Here is a 24,090-nt window from a genome sequence, read left to right on the forward strand (position 1 = left end):
TGCGAAGGAGGACAGAAAAACAAGTTTTTTACTCAGACACAGGGACACAGGTGCAGAGCCTCAAGCAGCAAAGGTCCCAAGGGTCCTTGATGGACTAAGCTTTCCCTCTGCTTGGGGATGCAGACACAGGATTCTATCCACATAGACAAACCAGGGTGTTTCAATGATCTTTTAGCCAGGGCAAATCCTTATAAATACACTCTGGCCTAACTAGCACTGCCTCCATCTTTGACATGTGTCAAAGTCATGTTACATTCTGTCTCCACAAGAGTGAGAAGCAGAATTAAGCTTGAGAAACTGTTCAAGTGACGTTCACCTGCAGGAGTGTTTTTCCATCCGGAGGCACCTGAAGCTGCTACAGCTGTTGTTGTCCTGCTTCCTCCATAGACTATCACAAACTTGACTAGAAGGCAGGTTGGCCTTGTCTAGGAGCTGAACAACAATCTCCTTGATGTTGTCCCTGCTATTCTTCTTCCTGATTTCACAACTGCCATTTTCTATGGGTAAGGAGAAAGGGACCCTCTGCTGCCTAGAAAGAACTTTCAGCCACACATACTACAGAGATGGTGACCTTATTATTGGAGGATTTTTTCCTTTAGTTCTTCATAAAGTGCACAAATTTCCACATTGGAAAAGGTTTTCCATTCATCCTCAACGCAATATGGAAGACTGTCAGTAAGTACTTATTCCATTATACTGTTAATTAATATTTTCAGTTATCAATGATTCATTTTTCTCTATCATCTAAGAAAAAAGGAAAACAAAAACATGTAACAATTAAGCATAATCAAACAAGAAAATTGTATAAATAAATTGTAAATAATTGTATAAATTGGTATTTATAACAATATATTTATATATTTATTTAACAGTTTAAATGTGTGTGTAAATATAAAACTATATATATATTTATATTCATTCTTCAAACTATATTAAGTCCTACAAGTTTTCTGTTGATTCTATAAAATCATATTGCTTAATTTTCAAGAGCATAATGAGATTCAATACATTCATATGTAATTATTCAGCCATTTCCTAATCAATGGGTAACACTTCCATGTCCAGATTTTTGTCACAACAAAAAGAAATACTAAGTATATTTCACTTCATATTTTTCTCTATAGTTAAACACTTTGAGAGATTGCTTACTCGAAAATCCCTACAATTCAGTCAATTTTTGGCCATAGATACAAATTGCTTTCCAGAAAGTCTAAATTAATGAATAATTTCATCAATAGCATATGAATGGACTGTTACCTACATTCCTATAACATTTCTCTATTTATCAGTAAATTTTGTAAATATATGGATGTGAGCTCATGATTCAAAGTTGGTTTTATTGTCATTACTATTATTAGCATTTGGAACATTATTTCATAGGCCTAGGGATAGTCTGAATTCCTTACATTGATAATTGTATTTAAATTCTTTAAAAATCCATCAATTAGAAAATGGCATTGTTTTTACAAATATGAAACAATTCTTTATGTATCTTAGATGTAAGAATATTTAAATTAGTATTGTAATTTTAAAAAAAAGACTGACTAAATTTACATGCATTGGATTTTTGTGGAGGGGAAAAAAAGCCTTTTATTAAAAAATTATATGGGCCATTAATTGATACAGTGGATAGAGAACTAGCCCTGAAGTCAGGAGGACCTGAATTCAAATCTTGCCTCAGACACTTAACACTTCCTGTGTGACCCTGGGCAAGTCACCTAACCCCAATTGCCTCAGATATATATATATAAAATAAAATAAAAATTTTCTGTTACATACTTTATCTATAACCCTTTTTTGGTCATGAATTCTTCTCCAATCATAATCCTGAAAAATAATTTCTTCATTGTGCCTCCAATTTTTTAAAATGTTATTTATTTTTATTTTTAAGTTAAGTAACATTTGAAAATTATATTGAGAAACATATTCAGGTGGGAGACATCTTATCTACCAAATTGGTGGCCATTTTTCCCAACAATTTTCATCTTATTTTTTATGCTTGTCTTAATTTGCTCCACTTTTTTAAAAATTTAAGAATTGATTTTGTAAAGAATTTGGTAAAGAAATTGGTTGTAATTTTTGGAGATGAGTTGGTAACTCATCTCTACCAGTTGGTAACTGGTAGAGAGCTGATCTGGTGTTCTAAATATGATACTAAAATTGAATAGGGATGGTACAGGCCATATAAGGGAAGATGGTAAAAACTCTTTATTATTGCTAGTAACAGAGTAAAATTTTCAGAATAAAACAATGTCACTAAAAAAGAGAATAAAATTATAACTTCATATGACTTGAGTAAATTCTTCTAAAATTTTCAGTTCTAATTCAGAGGAAGGTAAATAGGAAGATTTTTAAAAAGGAAAAATTCCTTTTCCCTGACAATCTCTCTTCCACTGCAGGTGGCTGATCAAACACTATTATCAAGTCCTGGCATTAATGTTTGCTATAGAAGAGATCAACAGGAACCTCAATCTGTTACCCAATATTACTTTGGGATTCCACATCTACAATGCCTATCCCAATGATGAAAGAACCTTGGAGAGTTCCCTCATGTGGCTCTCAGGCCAGGGCCAGACCACTCCAAATTACAGCTGCGAGAAAAGGAAGTCTGTGGTGGTCATTGGAGGAGCCACTTCTGATTTAACTGTCTCCATGGGAAGCCTACTGGAGCTCTATAAATTCCCACAGGTAGGAAATTATAAGTCTAATTTAGCCTATCCTGGTTGGAGGGTAGAGGTAGGTTTTTGAGGGTCTGCCACTTTATATTCAACTACTAAAAAGTTTTGAAGATTTCTAGTGTCTAATTTAACTTTCAAGTGATTATCAGAGAAATAAGAGAAATCACAGAGTTTGAGGAAATCAGACTTGTTCCCTTTATCATGTCTTGCAGCAAGCACCATATCTTGATGTACCAAGATTTTGAGATTATGCAATTGATGCTGCTAATATTGATTAAGCATCTAACATTTGCAAGTCCCTTATTCAATGCGAGGGAAACAAAGAAGTAAAAAAGACAAATAACACTTATATCTGTTGCAGCTACAGCAGTTATTATGAAGGAGATGACCCCTATGTGAAGGCCTAGATGACAAGAAATAAAGGAGAAGGGGATGAAGAGAGTAGTTTCAGATATGGAATGGTAGAGTGGGAGAATCTTTCATTTATCATTATTTCATTAAACTGAATAAGGCTCATGTTTGATTCCTCTTCAGATCACCTATGGTCTCTTTGATCCACTCCTAAGTGACCCACTTCAGTTTCCTTCTGTTTATCAGATGGCCCCCACAGACACCTATCTTATATGTGGTATGGTCCGATTAATGCTGCATTTCAAATGGAACTGGGTTGGTCTTGTTACCTCAGATGATTCAAGAAGTGAAAAATTCCTGAGAGATCTTCAAGAAGAAATGACCAGAAATGATGTCTGTGTGGCCTTTACAGAAAAGATCATCTCTGGTCAGAAAGGGGATATTGACGTTTATAACTACTTTATAATCAACATATTAATGTCAACAGCCAAGGTGATTGTCATTTATGGAAATACAAATTCACTCTTAAGCTGGATGTTTACCAAGATTCCTCATGTCATTGTAACAAGAGTGTGGATCACCAGCAGTCACTGGGATATTGCCAAAAAACCCAGTTATATCTATTTCAATAATTTCCATGGAGCTCTGATATTTTCAGACCAGACAAGCAAGATTCCTGGATTCAAACATTTTCTAAAAACCATCCACCCAACCAAATATCCAGAGGATACCTTTCTTAAAAATTTCTGGGAAACAGCATTTGGGTGTACATATAAACATGGAGAGGGAGATGAAGGGGTCTGCTCACCAAATGCTTCTTTGGACACACTACGTTTGAGCTATTTAGACATCAATATGTCTGACCAGAGTTACACTGTCTACACTGCTGTGTATGCTGTGGCCTGGGCCCTTCATAAAATGTTCTTGGTGAGATCAGAAATGGAATCCGATATAGATGGAGACAAGAGAGTTTTTCACCCTTGGAAGGTAAGGTCCCCTTTATAAGCACCAATACCTAAATCTTTGATTGTGAGAACTGCCATATCCAGAAGAGAAATAAGGGATTAGTAACTCAACTTCTGCTTTTTTCATTAAGTAATCCCCGTACAACAAAGTGAGAATGTCAATTCTAGTCGTTTCAGAAATAGTATCATTTCAGATCCTTGTAAAACATGCAGAAGTGAGAATCCAGATCAACTGGTTCTTGGGGGTCTTTGATGAGGAGGATATCAGGGAAGAGTAAGATTATCAACACTAGAAGTGTCTTGGCTTCACCATGGGCGAAATCAAAACCAAGCATTTCTTCTTACCCTGGAAGTCTTAGTTGCTCCACTATACCATAGTACAATGGGGAAAGCTCTTGTGCTAAAGTCAAAAAACCTGGATTCAAATCCTGACTCTAGAACATAGTACTTGATTTTCCTAAGATTTATCTATTAATAAATTAAGGTGAATTAAGTGTCTAGTGAGGTTTCTTCCAATTTTAGATATAATTTTTTTTCTTTCTGCAAGACGATGGAAGTTAAGTGACTTACCTAGGATCCCACAGCTAAGAAGTGTCAAGTGTATGAAGCCAGATTTAAATTCAGTTCCTCCAGACTCCAGGGCAGTGCTCTATCTATTTTGCTCTCTGACTAATCCTTTTTATTACATCTTAATATGGGGTGTTAAATCTCAATACAAAAATTTATATATCACTTTTCTAAACAATTAGCTTTTTAAAAATAGGGATTTCTCTTATCTTTGTCTTTAGTCTCCAATACTAGCAGAATACATATACTATTTAGGAGGCATTGATAGGTGCTAGTTGAATAGAAAAGCATTTTAATTGACCTATTCATTTCTTGTTTCTCCTTTCTGCAAATCATCATTTACAGAGCTGCCACACAATCAAGCAATATGCATTTAGAATGAAAAATGATGTACAATAGGATATGAACATAGAATTTCTTTTTTATTTAATAGCATTTTATTTACAGGTTATATGTATGGGTAACTTTACAACATTAACAACTGCCAAACCTCTTGTTCCAATTTTTCACCTCTTATTCCCCCCCTCCCCAGATGGCAGGGACCAGTAGATGTTAAATATATTAAAATATAAATTAAACACAAATAAGTTTATAAACATTTTGGACAAAAGAAAACCAAAATTTTTTTTGAAAAATCAAAAATCAGGTGGATAAATATAGGGATTGAATTCAATGTAATGGTTTTTAGTCATCTCCCAGGTTCTTTCTCTGGGATATGTTCAGTTCATTACTGCCCATTGGAAATGATTTGGTTGATCGTTGCTGGGTGGCCAGGTCCATCAGAACTTCATCATATAGTATTTTGTTAAGTATATAATGATCTCCGTCCTGCTCATTTCCTCACATCAGTTTGTTAAATCCTCCACCTTTCTGAAATCATCCTTTGGTCATTTCTTACAGTACAGTAATATTCCATTATTCTATACCACCATTTATTCAGCCATTCCCTGTGGGATCCACTCAGTTTCAGTTTCGGCCACTACAAGGGCTGCCAAAAATTCTCACATAAACCCTTTCCTTCTTTATAATCTCTTTGGGATATAATCCCAGTAGTAACACTGCTGGATCAAAGGGTATGCACAGTTTGATAACTTTTTGAGCACGTTCCAACTCTCCAGAATGGTTGGATTCTGAACATAGAATTTTACAAAAACTTTCCTTTAAAGAACTTGACAATAGAAGACAACATAAATATATGTGTGTAAATACACTTATATTTATATATAGTTGTATAAAAGTATATATGTATATTATGAATATGTAAATAATGAAGGTAATGTATAGAGAGATATTACAAGTCCATAGTAGTTATATAGATATGTAAAATAAATTTAAATATGTAATACAAAAATATAAACACATTAAAAGATTTTGGAGAAAGGAAGACCAACAAAATAACATCCTAAAAATATCTGAACATGTCTTTTTCTTGGTGTAATATGATAACACACTCAAAAAACATAATTCAGCTCACTATAGCCTCTAATAGAAAATGAAAAAATGCTCAGTTTGGAATTGAAAATCCTTCATTCTTTGATTTCATTTATCCAAGCTTACTTCACTCTTTGACGCTTAACATTGTATGTGTTTCAGCAAAACTACCTTATTGGATGTACTATGAGTTAAAATTACATCACCAAACTGCAAACTTTTGCACAATCACTTAAGTCTAAGACATACTGTTACCTCACCTCTGGCTCCTAGAATCTCTAACTTCCTTATAGGCTTAGATTTTTTGCTATCACTTAAGAAATCCTGTTTGAATTCTCTCATCAAATAAGATAATACTGGTAAAAAAAAAAAAAAGATGTATTGTACATAGTAGGTACTATATAAATATTTACCCTTTCACTTCCAATTTGGTAATATTTCCTTTCTCCATATACAGTATTTATTCTTTTAGTTTGTTGATATAACATCCAAAAGAATGTAGACTCCTTGACGGCACATGGTTGTGATTTTCATAGTATACCTTAAGTATCAAGTAGAGGGACTTGAAAATAGCAGGTACTCAAAGAGATTTTAAAGAAGGGAAAGGGGCCTGTATGTGGAAGAATGTTTGTGGCAGCCCTGTTTGTAGTGGCCAGAAACTGGAAACTGAGTGGATGCCCATCAGCTGGAGAATGGCTGAATAAATTGTGGTATATGAATATTATGGAATATTATTGTTCTGTAAGAAATGACCAGCAGGAGTGTGAAGATCGTGTATTTTTAAATCGACAGGAGTCAGGAATTCAGGTTAGGGGAAAACTGTCAATCTTTATTCTCAGTGAAGAAGGATCGGAGGTGGAAGAGAATTGGCGATAGCAATGTGTGCAGCTGAGTCAAGAAGCTAGCTCGACCAGCAGCCACACAACCAGCAGCTCGGAGTCTCGAACCCAGGCCCAATCTCTCCCAGCTTCTCTTCCTGTCTCTCTCTCTGCCTCCACCCACCAAAATCATCATTTCCTATACAACACATCAGGACTTGCATGGAGAGTGGGCAGGGACCATTCTTTATCCAATCATGTATATTAATAGAGTATAGCCCAATTACTATTTAGCCTCACGTACTTGGGACCTCAGTGCATCAACTCAAGCCTCAGCCCATTACATCTCCCGCTTTCTTTTATTTTAGAACACAGGTGGTCATGCCATCCCTGACTCCTCAGGGAGGTCAGAGCCCCCAAGGGGAGGTGATCACAGCCTCTAACTTCTCAGAGAAGGAGGTGAAAGCACCGAAAGGAGGTGATCACAGCCTCCCTGACTTCTCAGAAAAGGCGGTGAAAGCACTAAAAAGGAGATGATCATGCCCTACCTGACATCTCAGGAAGGGAGATGAAAAGCACCAAAGGGAAATGGGGGTTGCTAGCGGGTTTCTGGGCTGAAGGGTCTTATTATGCACAAACCCATCAGCATGGGAGGTATTACACAAGCACATAGCAATAAAGCATAGACCATTAGGGATGACCCTCCCCTCAGTCAGTGCAGGCTCGATGTGGTGTAACAAACATGAATTTTACACACAAGTAGCGGAATAGCAAACAATATAAATCAACATGGTGTTGGAAAAGATCACCAGAAGTCCTACAAAGAGGGTATGTAAGCAACAGTCACACATACACCTTCTTCAGCAGCCAAAACCAATCTATTGTCCATTGTTTCACATGTCAGGGAATCCAATGATCCCTGAGTTTTGAAGTCCTGCAAAAGTCTTTTTATGTGTTAGGGAATCCAATGATTCCAGCAGATTTTGAAGTGTTGTAACAGTCTTATCATATCTCAGAGAATCCAATGATTCCTGAGAGTTTTCGAGTCCTATGACTCAGAGAATCCAATGATTCCTGAGGGTTTTGAAGTCCTACAATCTTTGATGTCCATGAGTCAAACGCCATAACTGCCACGCTCTTTCAATGGTGAGCACAATCAGCAACAGAACCACCCGATATTTCTTGGGTCTTCTCCTTTGTTTCAAGGGTCTGCTCCGTCTCTCTGCGATGGACAAAGCAAATATGGCTCGTTGGCACCCATATGATTCCTTCTCCACCTGTAGAGATACAAGCAAACCTTCTCCCCAAAGCAGTTAGCCTATCTGGTCTTTTCCATTCACCACTTTCTGGGTCTCTCCACATCACCTGGCGATTATCTAAAGATAGTGGAGCTGCTTGCACTGGACACTGACCTTCCAGTGGGTTATAAAACCTGTCTGCCGGAGCCAGTGCATCTTTGTCAAAATCAAGAAGTTAATAGTATAAAGAGCTAGATTTAGAAGTTCTCTAGGGTTACCTGTGGCTCCCCCTTTCTTTTGTTTTTGGAGGAGCGTCTTAATATCTCTGTTTCTCCTCTCCACTATTGCCTGTCCTTGAGGATTAAAAGGTATGCCCGTAGTGTGTAAAATCTTATACTGTGCACAAAAGTGTGCAAAATGTTTTGAAGTATAAGCAGGACCATTGTCTGTTTTTATTGCTTGTGGCACACCCATAATGGCAAATGCTTGTATGAGAAATTCAGTGACCACTCGGGCTGTCTCTTTTGCTGCTGGCATTGCAAAAGTGAATCCCCTAAAGGTGTCTACCACAACATGGATGAAAGACAGACAACCAAAAGATTTATAATGGGTCACATCCATTTGCCAGATTTCATTGGGGCTCAAACCACAAGGGTTCTTCCCTGGAGGCAGTGTAGGAGCGTGGAAAGGAAGGCAAGCCGTACAGGCTTTTACTATGCTCCTAGCTTCCTCTCTTGTTATTCCAAATTGTAAACGTAAAGCTCGAGCAGCCTGATGATATTTAGAATGAGATGCCTGAGCTTCTTGGAACAAAGCGGTATTGACCAACATAGTTAGAAGGCTATCAGCCTTTGAATTGCCATCAAATATGGGACCTGGAAGTCCACTATGAGAATGGACATGTAATATAAAGATCTTACCTGGATGCTTTCTCACTTGCTCTTGAAGTTTGTTAAAGAGCTGATATATATTAGAGGCTGAAAATTTTATTTGGGCTGTGGTAATTCTTTGTACCACACCTACTGAATAGGCCGAATCAGATATTATATTTATGTCTCCTGGATAATAAGTAAGAGCTAGAATGATCGCGTACAATTCATTCTGCTGAGTAGACTGAAAAGGAGTTCTGACTACTCTCTTTATAGTTAGATCATGAGAGTACACAGCACAAATATTATGTTTGGATGCATCCGTGAAGATAGTTGGTCCTTGAAGAGGAACTTTAGAAACTTTTTCTTCAAGAGTCCATCGCCAATTATGTAATAGTCTAGTTATCTTTAATGGAGACCCATGTAAAAAATTTGGAGCCATGGCTAATAAAATTTGCCACTCTGGGATGGTCTCACAACACACATTAATTTGTGTATTGGTATAAAAGGTGTATATCTTGTCAGGTCTTGTCCCAGATAATTGTACTGCTCGCTTAGTGGCCTTTAATAAAATTCTAGCCACAAGCACTGGGTAGGGTGTAAGGCTTTGTTCTGGTTGTGCCAGGAGGTTCACCACTCTATCACACTGTCTCCTTGATGAAGGACTGCTGTGGGTGCCTCTTGTGTGGCAAAACTGATATCTCCAAGGGTTTTGAGTGACTCTTTCAACCACATTGGATAAAGCCAGTTCAACTTCTCTCAAAGCCTCTTGAGCTTCTTTTGTAAGCTGGCGTGGTGAATTTAAAGCACTGTCTCCCCTTAAAATGTCATATAACGGTTGTAACTGATAGGTAGTCAAGCCTAACACTGGTCGCATCCATTGGATATCTCCTATCAATTTCTGAAAATCATTCAATGTGTTTAGCTTTTCTGTTCTTAAGGAGAGTTTTTGAACTGTAAGCACCTTAGGGTATACTTCATATACTAAATATTGAAAAGGAGCATGTCTTTGAATTTTTTCTGGTGCTATGTATAATTTGTAATTCCTTAGTGTTTCTATGGTCTTTTGTAGACATGTCTCTAACATTTGTTCCTCAGGTGCACATCCCAAAATGTCATCCATGTAATGTAATAGCATAACTTTTGGGAATGCTTTTCTTACTGGAGCAAGAGCAGCAACAACATACATTTGACACATAGTAGGGCTGTTTTCATTCCCTGTGGCAAAACTGTCCATTCATATCTTTTATAAGGCTCAGCTAAGTTAACGCTGGGCACTGAAAAGGCAAATCTTTTCATATCCTTCTTATCTAGAGGCATAGAATAGAAACAATCCTTAATATCTATGACCCAAAGAGGCCATTCTCTAGGCAAATGAGTAGGAGATGGAAGTCCAGGCTGAAGAGTTCCCATAGTTTCCATCTGTTCATTCACTTTTCTTAAATCCGTTAACATCCTCCATTTTCCAGATTTCTTTTCACAACAAACACTGGCGAATTCAAGGACTTAGAGAAGGTTTTAAGTGTCCTTGGTCAAGCTGCTCCTGTACTATATCTAATAAGGCCTGAATTTTATCTTTACTTAAGGGCCACTGCTCTATCCACACTGGTGTATCAGTTTTCCATTGGATAGGAACAGGTGAAAGTGTTGGCAGGCCTTCAACAGCAGCCCTGCTTAAAAACCAAAGTACTCATTTTAACCCTAATTGCTGTAAACGTCTCTTCCTCCACAGATTGATGGGATTTTTCAACTATAAAAGGAGTAAAAACTCCTGTTTTGCCTTCAAAAGTCCATCTCATAGGGGCAGCACTAACTTCAGCTGCTATTGATCCTCCTACACCAGACATGTAGGTGTCTGCTTTAATCTTAATGGAGTGACTGGGCAGCTGGCACCTCTAATGACCGTCTGATCTGCACCAGTGTCTCACCAATCCTTCCAATGGAAGGCCATTTATATAGATTGTGAGCATAGGTCGGTCAGTTGTTACAGCTGCTGTCCAGTAAATTGCTGGATTTTGTGATCTGGAATCAGAATCTGGGTGACTATCACCAGGCTGCTTATTAGGATTCTGTATGAGTAAACCTGATGCTACTATTTCTCCTGGGTGATAAGTCACACATTGTCTGCCTGTATTGGTGACTGGGATATTATCTACACATTCCCCAGTTTCCCACATTAGTATGTGGATGGACACTGTTTTGTACGTACTCTCAGGAGGTAAAATGGTCAAGCCTACTGTGCCTGGAGACAAGGGATCCATAGGCTGGAGAGGAACAGATTTCACCTCTCCAGGGGGTATCTCAGTTGTCTCAGCTGCATACAACTCTATTCTCCCTAATTGTAATCCCTTTCTTCCATCAGGTTGCTTCCTGGCTGATTGATTGTGTAATCCCTTTCTGCCATCATATGGCTTCCTGGCTGATTGGTCATATTGGGGTATTGGCCGTCTAGGCACTCTCTGGGTGCACCATTGGCTGCCATCATGCTCCAAGTGTTTTTTGCCTGGGGCCCTGGGGCTGGGCCCTCATCCCATTTCCCTGAACCTGTCTACATTCTGAGGCCCAATGGAAGCCTCTGTTGCATTTTGGACATGGGATACTGGGTCTTGTTCTCCCACCCTGTTTTCTCACTCTGCCTCTATACCAACATTGAGCTTTCAGATGCCCTACTTTACCACACTGAAAGCATTGACGTATCTCTCTAGAAGTCCCTTCCCGGAAGGGACCCTGTCTACCCATGTTGGGATCTTGGGAAGTCTGCATCATAGTCTGGCTATAAAAGGCATTTGTACCCACTGTGGCACAGGGTCTTATGAACTCCTCTAAAGGAGCATCCTTGTGCAGTCCTAGTATAATCCTTCTGCACACCTTATTAGCATTTTCCTTAGCAAGTTGCCTTATTAAAACATCTGTTGTTGGATTTTTCCCTCATTAGTTCTTGTGATAGCAGTCTGCAAACGTTCACAAAGTCAGCAAAGGGCTCATCTGGCCTTGCATTATTTTTGTGAAGGCCTCACCTTTGTCATTTTATTGTGAATCAAGCCCACGCTTTGATAGCATTAGCAGCAATTTGCTCATATGCTGCTACTGAATAATTAACCTGTGCTGTGACGTCTGCATATTGACCTATACCTTGTAGTAGGTCATAGGTGATCACAGCATGAACAGCATTTTGACTATTTTGTTGGGCTTGTATCCTACAGAACTCACTATATTCAGAAAGCCACATGTAATTTTGTCCAGGTTCTAAGCATACCCTTGCTATAGATTTCCAGTCATCAGGAGTCAAGATTTCAAAAGCCAAATTCTGTAATAGCATCTTAACATAAGCTGATATAGCCCCATAAATAGTGCAGGCCTTTTTAAGATCTTTAATGATTTCTATGTTAAAAGGGGCGTATCTTCAACTTTGTTGACCAGAGGCATTAGACTGGGAAATTACAGGAAACATAAGTGGCTGAAGCTCCCAGATGTCCACACCCTTTTCTTTGGCCTTCATTAAGCCCTCTTGGAGTCTACTCAAATTGGTCCTGTCACTGCCCCCCCCCCACTGCCCCTCCTCCCTCCATCCTGGAGGGTGGAGTTGGTGGAGGAGAGTCAATCACTTGCTCCTGGGGTGGGCTGAAGCTCTCCCTGAGGGGAAGGTCACCACACCCTTGCTCACTTAAGCCTCCATGCCCTGTAGGGATATGGTCATTAATCTCTTCATTGTCTTCCTCCTTAATATCATGGCTAATTTGAGGAGTAGAAGGAGCCACAGGTTTTTTCTTTCTTCTAGGGATAGGGTTTCTTAGTGCTAACTGAAATATATTGTATAAATAAAATGCCTCAATGGAAATTGAATGAGGACCACATTCTCTGAAATGCATGGACATCTCTTGTCCAACCAGGGACCAGTTATCTAGAGAGATCTGCTCCTCCTCTAAGAACCAAGGGGAGACAGCAGTTTAATATACTCACAAATCTTGCTATCTGTTCCCAAGTTATAAGTAAACCATGTATTTCTATCAGCTTATGCATGCTTTCTATAGCACCACTCTTGGGTGGGGTTGGGGGCAGGGATGGAGAGTCTTTAGCTAGCATTTGTCCCATTTTAGCCAAAAAAAAATTACTGGTTTAGTTTTTAAGAAAATAAGTTCCTTATTTGTCTATTAACAATACTCACCCAAGTTCCTGGTCACCGGAGACTTCTTCAGTCCTTGGTTCCCACCATTGGGCGCCAAATGTGAAGATCGTGTATTTTTAAATCGACAGGAGTCAGGAATTCAGGTTAGGGGAAAACCGTCAGTCTTTATTCTCAGTGAAGAAGGATCGGAGGTGGAAGAGAACCGGTGATAGCAATGTGTGCAGCTGAGTCAAGAAGCTAGCTCAACCAGCAGCCACACAACCAGCAGCTAGGAGTCTGGAACCCAGGCCCAATCTCTCCCAGCTTCTCTTCCTGTCTCTCTCTCTGCCTCCACCCACCAAAATCGTCATTTCCTATACAACACATCAGGACTTGCATGGAGAGTGGGCAGGGACCATTCTTTATCCAATCATGTATATTAATAGAGTATAGCCCAATTACTATTTAGCCTCACGTACTTGGGACCTCAGTGCATCAACTCAAGCCTCAGCCCATTACACAGGAGGATTTCAGAAAGGCCTGGAGAGATTTACATGGACTGATGCTGAGCAAAATGAGCAGGACCAGGAGATCATTATGTGCTTCAACAACAATACTATATGATGATCAATTCTAATGGATGTAGCCATCTCTAGCAATGAGATGAACCAGATCAGTTCCAATAGAGCAGTAATGAATTGAACCAGCTACACTCAGCAAAAGAACTCTGGGAGATGACTATGAACCACTACATAGAATCCCCAATCCCTCTATATTTGTCTGCCCACATTTTTGATTTCCTTCACTATTTCTAGTACTATTTCAAAGTCCGATTCTTTTTGTACAGCAAAATAACTATTTGGACATGTATGCTTATATTGTATTTAATTTATACTTTAACATATTTAACATGTACTGGTCAACCTGCCATCTGGGGGAGGGGGTGGGTGGAAGGATGGGAAAAATTGGAACAAAAGGTTTGGCAGTTGTTAATGTTGTAAAATTACCCATGCATATAACTTGTAAATAAAAAGCTATAATAATAATAATAATAATAATAAAGAAAATAGTGGGTATTAATTAAAGTTTTAAATTCATCAGAGGCTTGATGGATTGCATTAGAAGCAGTATGACTAACTGTAGTGGTGAGAATTGTAGCATCCCACCTACTCTAAACCTATATTGCAAGCACTCTTTTTCTATCTTCTTTCCAAAATTTTACTCTCATCAAAACGAAAAGACCTTTCTGGTCTTTTCCGTGGGGTTGAAAAATTTTTGTTTTAGTCTTGAGATTTGGCTCAATTTCTAGACAGGTAAGAACATTTTATATCGTAGTTCTCTTATCCAATTTATTAGCAGTCCATCCCAGTTCTGTGACACTTGAAAAATCTTAGGATTGTACTGTCTTTGCTTATTAGAAGATAGTGGGGATTCTATCAAATATTCCTGGGAGACTCTAGTAATGAACTTCCAATTAATTTTCTTCAATTTCAGCTCCATTCCTTTCTGAAGAACATCCATTTCAACAATAGTGCTGGAAAGCAGGTGGTCCTGGATAAGAAGAGGAACTCAGTGGCAAACTATGATATTCTCAACTATGTGACCTTTGGTAATGATACCGAAATCTTGGTGAAAGTGGGAGAGTTTAATCCTCAGGCTACCAATGGTGAAAATTTCACCATCCAAGAGAAGGCTGTACTGTGGGGCACAGGGAAGAGAAAGGTAAAGAATGATTAATTTGTTGGCTTTATGAAACATTAGAATATAGGCCTTCACAATAGTCACTTACATTTTCAAATAGGGCAAATGCCACAAAAGCTATTTGGAGAAAACAACTTACAAATCAAGTTTTTATACACAATTCAGTCCAGAAAGGGTGAAGATTTCTTTTTTGTTTTTTGTTTTTTATTTAATAGCCTTTTATTTACAGGTTATATGCATGGATAACTTTACAGCATTAACAATTGCCAAACCTCTTGTTTCAACTCTTCACCTCTCATCCCCCACTCCCTCCCCCAGATGGCAGGATGATCAGTAGATGTTAAATATATTAAAATATAAATTTGATACACAATAAGTATACATGACCAAAACGTTATTTTGATGTACAAAAAGAATCAGACTCTGAAATATTGTATAATTAGCTTGTGAAGGAAATCAAAATGCAGGTGGGCATAAATATAGGGATTGGGAATTCAATGTAATGGTTTTTAGTCATCACCCAGAGTTCTTTGGCTGGGTGTAGTTGGTTCAGTTCATTACTGCTCCATTGGAAATGATTTGGTTGATCTCGTTGCTGAGGATGGCCAAGTCCATCAGAACTGATCATCATATAGTATTGTTGTTGAAGTATATAATGATCTCCTGGTCCTGCTCATTTCACTCAGCATCAGTTCGTGTAAGTCTCTCCAGGCCTTTCTGAAATCATCCTGTTGGTCATTTCTTACAGAACAGTAATATTCCATAATTTTCATATACCACAATTTATTCAGCCATTCTCCAACTGATGGACATCCATTCAGTTTCCAGTTTCTAGCCACTACAAAAAGGGCTGCCACAAACATTCGTGCACATACAGGTCCCTTTCCCTTCTTTATAATCTCTTTGGGATATAATCCCAGTAGTAACACTGCTGGATCAAAGGGTATGCACAGTTTGATAACTTTTTGAGCATAGTTCCAAACTACTCTCAAAATGGTTGGATTCATTCACAACTCCACCAACAATGCATCAATGTCCCAGTTTTCCGCATCCTCCAACAATCATCATTATTTTTCCTGTCATCTTAGCCAATCTGACAGGTGTGTAGTGGTATCTTAGAGTTGTCTTAATTTGCATTTCTCTAATTAATAATGACTTGGAGCATCTTTTCATATGACTAGAAATAGTTTCAATTTCTTCATCTGAGAATTGTCTGTTCATATCCTTTGACCATTTTTCAATTGGAGAATGGCTTGATTTTTTATAAATTAGAGTTAATTCTCTATATATTTTGGAAATGAGGCCTTTATCAGAACCTTTGACTGTAAAAATATTTTCCCAGTTTATGAGCAATGGCAAAATTAAAAGACGAAATATACAATCAATAAAGGAAATTTGAGAAATCTAAAAATTTAGTATAATGAAATAAAGCACAATATTTGATCAAATCAGTACAAACAGATTATGGGTATGAGGTTAAACTATTCAAGGAATCTAAATTTTGCAAATATTGAATAGATCTTTCTTGTTATAAAACAATTCTTTTCTCTCTCATACATTTATTCTTAAATTCATTCAAGAATTTCAGGACTGGGTAAATGTTTGGGGAGATACAAAGATAGAATCAATATCCTTCACATGTGGCTCCTACTTCTTGGCATTCGACTAAAAGTTATGTGTTCAGATACAATTGCTCTGAACTTATAGGTAGGAAAATTATGATTTTAGGCTGCAGTTATGCTCCCCATCTAACTTGACTTTGGCTCACTGTTCTCTTAATAGTTGAGGCAAAATTTAATTTCTTGGCATCATGTGGTAACCAAACACAATATGTATTTATACTCTATTAATAGATTGGAGGTATAGGAAGTTGAAGAAATAACTGATTTTTTCTCACAATTTCCTTCAGTCTGGGGCTTCTGTTCTAAAATTTTCTAAAATATAGAGTTATTGGGGGGCAGGGTATAGAGCACCAGCCCTGAAATCAGGAGGACCTGAGTTCAAATCTGACCTAAGACACTTAACACTTCCTAGCTGTGTGACCCTGGGTGAGTCACTTAACCCCAATTGCCTCAGCAAAAAAAAAAAAATAGTTATTGAATTCTTCTGGCTTCTCCCTTTTCTGCAATAGTAGGGTTTTTTGTTTGTTTGTTTGTTTGTTTTTGCTCCCCAGAGAGTTATTAGACTCTTATACTTATTAAAATAGCTCCACTTCAGGACCCTCATAATCTTTACTTCAGAAAAAATTACTGCTTTTTTAAATAGTCTTAGAAAAAGTCTCTGTTGGTAACAAATTCTGCTAATTAATTTTTCCTCCCCAGGAGATTTAAAAATTCTTATGTAGTAGAAAAGCTACAATTCCACACACTAATATTGTTGTTATTCATCCACTTAATTATATCCAGGGAAAACCATGGAATATAGCCACCATGGAGTTCTCTTCTTGCCATCTAATGAAGTTGGTACAGTTGTTTAATTTCTGTGATAATATCTATCCATCTCTTTCTCTAGAATTCTCTTTTCTTTCATCTTTAACTCTTTGCCACATTGGTGTGTTTTCCAATGTCTCAATATGGGGCCAAATTATTTAGGCTACAGCTTCATCTTCCAAATGATTAGCCTGGAATCATTTTGTAAGTATTAATTGGTTTCATATTTGTGCTGTTTTATGGACTGTCAATAATCTCCAGCACCACATTTCAAAATTGTTGATTATGCTACGTTAATCTTTCCTCATAGTCTAAATCTCAAGACCATGCCCTATTACTCGAAAAACTATAACTTTGCCTATACAGATTTTGCTACTTTTTAATATGATCAGATTTATCTATTTCCATTTCTTCCCCCACTATTAACAAGGAAGTGATGGGACCAGTCAACAAGAGCTGTTTCTTTGTTCTTGTTTTTATTGTAAATTTCTAGCTTCAATTGTAAACTTTTTTCACTCTATCAAGAGGTTTCTTGATTCTTCTTCCCTGCTTTGTCCTCAAAAAGTTTGTCTTAATATCTAAGATTGTTGGACTTAATTCCAGATAATATAAAACCTAGACATACTTAATGTCCTATTCAAAACCATTAATAAAATCCTATCAGTTATTTCTTGACCTACATACAAGGTCCTCAAGAGACAAATAAGATGATCTGTTATTCCAACCTCATTAAAGACTTGACATATTTGTTATGAGTCACACAATCAATGTGTAATCAATGAAGCAGACACAGAGGTTTGTTTTTATTTTTGGAATTCCCTTCCTTTTTCCATAATCCAGTGAATGTTGATAATTTCATCTCTAGTTTCTCTACCTATCTGAAAACCAGCCTCCTTTTCTTGATTCACTTATTATAGAACCCTAGCTTTAAAATCTTGAATATAACCTTGCAGGTATATGTAATGAGTGTGATTGCTCACTAATTTGTTCCCTAGTACTGTATTTATTTAGAATTCACACAGATACTGATCTTTCCAATCCAGTTACTAATGTCAGGTTTCCCAAACTGGCTGCCATTTCAGTGCAGTACTTAAATGATTCTATTTTCAGATTTTTTTAATAGTTTGGCTGGAATTCCATTTTTTCTATCAGCCTTCTCATTGGTAATGCTTCCTAAGGAACACTTGATTTCATTCTCCAGGATATCTCCCTCTTGAGACTATCCACACTGCTTTGGTTATTGGTGATGTGAAGAATTTCCTTTGGATAGCTATGCTTTGTATACTTCCCAACTCTTCAGACTATGTTATGCTTCCATGAAATCGCTAACATTTTGTCTTTTATCATGTTTCTATTTGCATGAAATTTCCCTGATATCTCTAATTTTCCAGAAGTTAGCTTTCCCATTCTACTGTTTTCTTTTATTTCTTTCTTTGTATTGCTAACTTAAGAAAATTTCAGCTATTTGTTCTGATCCTAATATCATCCTTTTTTTCTGCAAGTGGGAAGAAATACAATTTCTTGGATGCTTAACAATCTGGGGCCCTTTTGAAAGGAAACTGATCCAATCTTTAGCAGCATAACTATTTTACTGACACCATTGATAGACTTTGCAATGCACTTGAATTGTTACAAACAAACTAAGCAAAGGTAACAAATTATATGGTAAGTAGTGAACAATACCGCTTCAAAGACCTTTGGATATTTTTCTGTGTAGCCTCCTCAGTCGAGATGCAGTAAGTGTGGTCCAGGATTTCAGAAGAAATCCCAAGAAGGAAAGCCTGTCTGCTGTTTTGACTGTGTACCCTGCCCAGAGGGGCACATTTCCTCCAAGACAGGTAAGTCTGTGAGAACAGTTTTGTTTTCCTTCTCAAACACGGACAAAGGTGACCAAACAAAACTGAATGAGTCTCCCTGGTGACAACAAGGCAATGGAAACCTGTTACATATGGAATATGGTGTCTCCAGAGACCAAGAAAAGCCTAGAAGAAGTTTTAAAGAAAGATGAAGGGACCATTCATAGGAGAACAGCTAATTAAGAAATGGAAGACACTAGCCAGGGTACTGAAATGCAATCTATTGCAATTTTAAATTCATTTCAACTATCCTGATTTTTACCCATCTGATGCACAATGGGGGCCAAGAAGTCACAAATTTACATAACCCAAAACCAAATCAGAAAATTTCTTGGATCTCTCTTGACAACTACCTTTTTAAGCCCAACTTCCACTTATTCAATGCAAAACTATGATTCTGGTGAAGATCCAGATATATTTGAAAGATAGCTTAAGCTAAAAAGTTTTTTTTTCAAGTAGGCCAAATATGGCAAATTATTACCAATATGAAGAAAAGGAAAATAATTCATAATGTAAAAATAATTTAACCTAGAACAATGTCTCCAGGAATAACATCTCTGGGAAGGAAATTCATGCAAACTTCATTGATCTAATAATCTAAATAAAGTGGGAGAATGGTCTCTCCTTGACACAAGAGGTTAGTGAAAGTACTAGCTTAGGAGGAGTAATTCGACTTCTCTCAAATGTATACAGGACATTTTCATCCTTGCCTGATACAGAAGGAGTAGAACAGGGATATACCTAAAACACAGCAGGAAGAAACTTTTTAGCATAAAACTAAAATATATCTCTATCTCCTCCATTGATCTTTTAGTAAAAACATATCATTAGAACATATCTTCTCTATGAAGAGAAGTACAGCTGCATATTTATAAGTTCAGGGACTCTGACTGAACTTATAAATATGCAGCTCTACTTCCCTTCATAGAGAAGATATGTTCTAATAATATGTTTTTACATTACACATCAAACTTAAATTTCCTCTTCTTTTTCCTAGTCTGTTTCAAGGTTTGTACTCCAGCACTAAACAAAGTAAGTCAAATCCCTCCTCCAGCTATAAGTGCTTTGAATAAATACATCATACCAGTTATTATGTTCATTCAGAAGTTTCTCTGCTCCAGGCAAACCATACTCAATTCTTTCAATTCATATTCCTACATTATTCAGAGTTGATGACCATCAAAATAACTTAAGGGTCATATTGATAAAGTCCAAAAGGAAATATGGCACTAAATAGCCATATACAGACATGGCCTTGTATATCCAAAATGTCAACAGGAAAGAGGAACGCATCAACATCTTGAAAAGCTGTAGGGTAGTTATCTTCACACACATTTTAGAAAGAATCATGTATTTAGAAGAATAGAATCATTTTTTCTTATGAGAAGAAAATACAAAGAACAGAGACCTCTAAACTAAGGAGATGAACCATTTAAAAGATGATGGTACAAATCCAGGAAATAAACACAACAATAATTTGAATTCTTCACTTTGTGACAAATAACTGCTACATTTATTGTTATTGTTGTTGTCATTACTAAGAATAATATCTCATATTTCACCAGTACTCTGAAAATATTATTCATATAAGAGCTAGCAATTATGTGGAAGCTGTTTGGAAGATGGATCAGAAGGCCTGTACAAAGCCTGATATCATCTTCCTAAGTTGAAATCTAGCCTCAGAAACATACTAGCCATATGGTGCTGAGAAATTCACTTAACCCTGTTGACCTCAGCTTTCTCACCAGAAAAAATGAACTTGAGAAAAAAATACCAAACAACACCAGACTCTTTGACAAGAAAACTCCAAATGGAGTTTATGAAGAGTCATGCACAAAATAAAATTCATATAATTGATATATACTTTAAGATTTGCTCAACTCTTTCCATATGTAAAATCACATGATTTAATCTCATTACACTCTGGGAGGTTGCATAATTATCCCCATTCTAGAGATGGTGAAATTGAAGTAGAAAGAAGGCAATTGACTAGGCCAGCCTCACAAAGTGACAGCTATCTGAAGCAGAATTAAAACTCAAGTCTTCCAAGTCTTCTGTTTTATCCACTATCATCAGATTCTGATGTCCATGCAAGCAAATTGAGCAATTTTTATTTTTTAACTATGACTGTCCTCTGATAGAAAGATTTGCTTAGGCTAAAATATTGACACTTCATTTATTCTCTTCAGATGCAGATCGATGTGTGAAATGCCCTGAAGATCAATATTCCAATAAGAAGAGAAATCAGTGCCTCCCGAAAGTGGTGATCTTCCTGGCCTATGAAGAGCCCCTGGGGATGGCTTTGGCTTCCATAGCTGCTTGCTTGTCTCTCTTCACAGCTCTGGTTCTTTGGGTCTTTGTGAGGCACAAAAACACTCCTATAGTTAAAGCCAATAACCGGGATCTCAGCTACATCCTCCTCATCTCCCTTATCTTTTGCTTCCTCTGCTCATTGCTCTTCATCGGTCGCCCAAATGCAATGAATTGCCTTCTACGACAAACAACATTTGGAGTCATGTTCACAGTGGCCGTCTCCTCGGTTTTGGCCAAAACGATCATTGTAGTTTTGGCTTTCAGAGCCACCAGACCAGGCAGCAGGGGCAGGAAATGGATGGGATCCAGAGCCCCCATTTCTGTTGTTCTTTTTTGCACCTTGATTCAGGTTCTGCTCTGTGCAATCTGGCTGCTGCTCTCTCCCCCATTCCCAGAAACAGACACACACTCTGACTGTGAGCACATCCTCCTGGTGTGTAATGAGGGCTCTTTCATTGCCTTCTACTTTGTTCTGAGCTACATGGGAGTCCTGGCCCTAGGGAGCTTCACTGTGGCTTTTCTAGCTAGAAATCTCCCTGACACTTTCAATGAAGCCAAATTCATCACCTTCAGCATGTTGGTGTTCTGCAGTGTCTGGGTCTCCTTCCTCCCCACGTACCAGAGCACCAAGGGAAAGATGATGGCAGCCGTGGAGATCTTCTGCATCTTAAGCTCCAGTACTGGCTTGCTAGGCTGCATCTTCATCCCCAAATGCTATGTGATCCTTCTGCAGCCCCACAGGAACATCAGGAAAACTTTAAATGATAATTTGGGTTCCTGAATCAAGAATCATCTTGAAATGTTCTGTATGTTTCACTAATAACATGAGACTGAAAATAATTAACACAAATTAATTTTGCTACTAAATTCCCAATGAAATTCATATGACATTTGACATCCAACTTCATGGACCCAATGCCAACTTTCATACTAATCTCTCCTTTTTCCCATTTGAGCTATCTTTGAGTTAAAAACCTTCTTCCATGACACCTGTAAGAACACCAGCTTCTTTTCCATTTCATCATCCAGTTTCTTCATCTGTAAAATAAGCCAGAGAAGGAAATGACAAACCACTCCAATATCTTTGCCAAGAAGGCATTTATAAGGAATCAACCATGATTGGAATGATAGAAAAAGTGAAACTCTTGACCTTGAGTCTGACCTTGAGAAAGTACTAAATCCTGATTGCCTCACAAAAAGAAAGAAAGAAAAAAGAATGATTAATTATCCTTCTCAATTTTATTTTATTATTGTTTATTATAATTATTTATTAGGATTTATTTATTACGATTTATTTTATTAATATTATTATATTACATATGATTATAATACTAGCATGTCATAATTTATTGCCCCATTATGTTTTAATCTAATTTAATCTACAGTGGGGCTTGCTGCCAGCCACACTTCTACAGCAGTTTATTTAGCACTTCTGTACAAAACAAACAAGAAAATAATAATGTTTTCATCAAAATTGTTGGGAAGATCAAATGAGATATGATAACTTCTTCCAATCATGAAAGCACTGCATTTATGCAGTTACAATTATTTTTACAATTTTCATTTTAATAGAGGGAACATTCTGAGATTCTAGAATAGATCAGAAATTTCTGGCTCTCTAAGATTTCCTGCATAAACAGAAATAGCCAAAATTGAACTTATTACAGCAAAAACTAAAGGGTTTTAGCAATTGTCCTCATCAGAAACTTTGAGAAAATTTCAGAGAAAACTTTTGGGGCTTAGACTTGGTCTGACTACAGTGTAAAAACATCCTGGTAGCCCCTGAAGGAAGCCTTCTAGGCCTTGAGAAATTTCACCTCAATTTTTAAATCATTTATGGCCTCCTGAAATTTAAGGTCAGGAACATTCAATAACTTTCATTTTTTTAAAAGATGGAAAGAAAATGAGGAGAGGAATGTTTGAAGGACCCCCCTACTATTTCTGGGAACGAGGCTTAGTACTGCTAACCAGAAATGATCCCAGGCTATGAGTGTGGGCAAGGAAGGAGTAAGTACTGGGTCAATGATGGCAGTATCACAGATAACAAGAACATTTGGGGGACAGAGTGGCTGTGCTTTGGGAAAGGTAAGAAGTAGTCCTTGAGTTTGAGTCCCCAGACAGAATTCAGAAAAAAACCTAAGAACTAGGGAATCATTACCCACAAAAGAGGAATAAAACTTGTTAATGATAATAGTAAGCTGATAAAAATACAATAAGACAAATGAAAACTAAAAATGAGAAAGCAAAAAGAAGAAAAACTGATTTTTGATAGCCATTTTGGTGTGAAAGAAGCTATGGGTACATATTCAAACAATGATAATGAGGTGAAAAAAGCCACTTCTACACCCAAGAATATTCAACCGAGACACAGGGGAAATCTCGGGATAATTTAAAAAGGAATTAAAAAACCAAAAGAGAGAAAGGAAAATCAAACAAGAAAAGGCATCCAAGAAAATTCTGGAAGGAAAATTATCCAATTAGAAATATGAAATAAAATCTTAAGGGAAAAAATAATGCCTTGAAAATTAGAATCGGCAAGTGGAATCAAATGACATTTCCAAAATATTATAATATCTAAAAAAAAAAAATTCAGAGAATTTGAAATACCTCATTAGAAAAAAAAATCTTATCTGGAAAACATCAAATATAGGAATACTCAGACTACCTGAAAGTTATGAATAAAAAAATCTGTACACTACTTTACTAGAAATAATTAAGAAAAACTTTCCTGAAATTTGAAGGAAAAGTACTAAAAGGATGAATCCAACC

General features: G+C 37.2%; 1 protein-coding gene across 1 annotated transcript; it reads left to right on the top strand.

The window, feature by feature from the left end:
- The first annotated feature begins 451 nt into the window (after window positions 1-451).
- Window positions 452-22,142, top strand: LOC100922906 (vomeronasal type-2 receptor 26-like). Its single transcript, XM_031957301.1, has 6 exons — window positions 452-675; window positions 2,400-2,688; window positions 3,213-4,016; window positions 14,517-14,744; window positions 18,870-18,990; window positions 21,198-22,142. The coding sequence occupies exons 1-6, from the start codon at window positions 452-454 to the stop codon at window positions 22,100-22,102; spliced, it is 2,571 nt and encodes an 856-aa protein (XP_031813161.1). The 3' UTR covers window positions 22,103-22,142.
- The last annotated feature ends 1,948 nt before the right edge of the window (window positions 22,143-24,090 follow it).

The sequence above is a fragment of the Sarcophilus harrisii genome, chromosome 3, assembly GCF_902635505.1.
Source record: "Sarcophilus harrisii chromosome 3, mSarHar1.11, whole genome shotgun sequence".
Taxonomy (NCBI): Eukaryota; Metazoa; Chordata; class Mammalia; order Dasyuromorphia; family Dasyuridae; genus Sarcophilus; species Sarcophilus harrisii.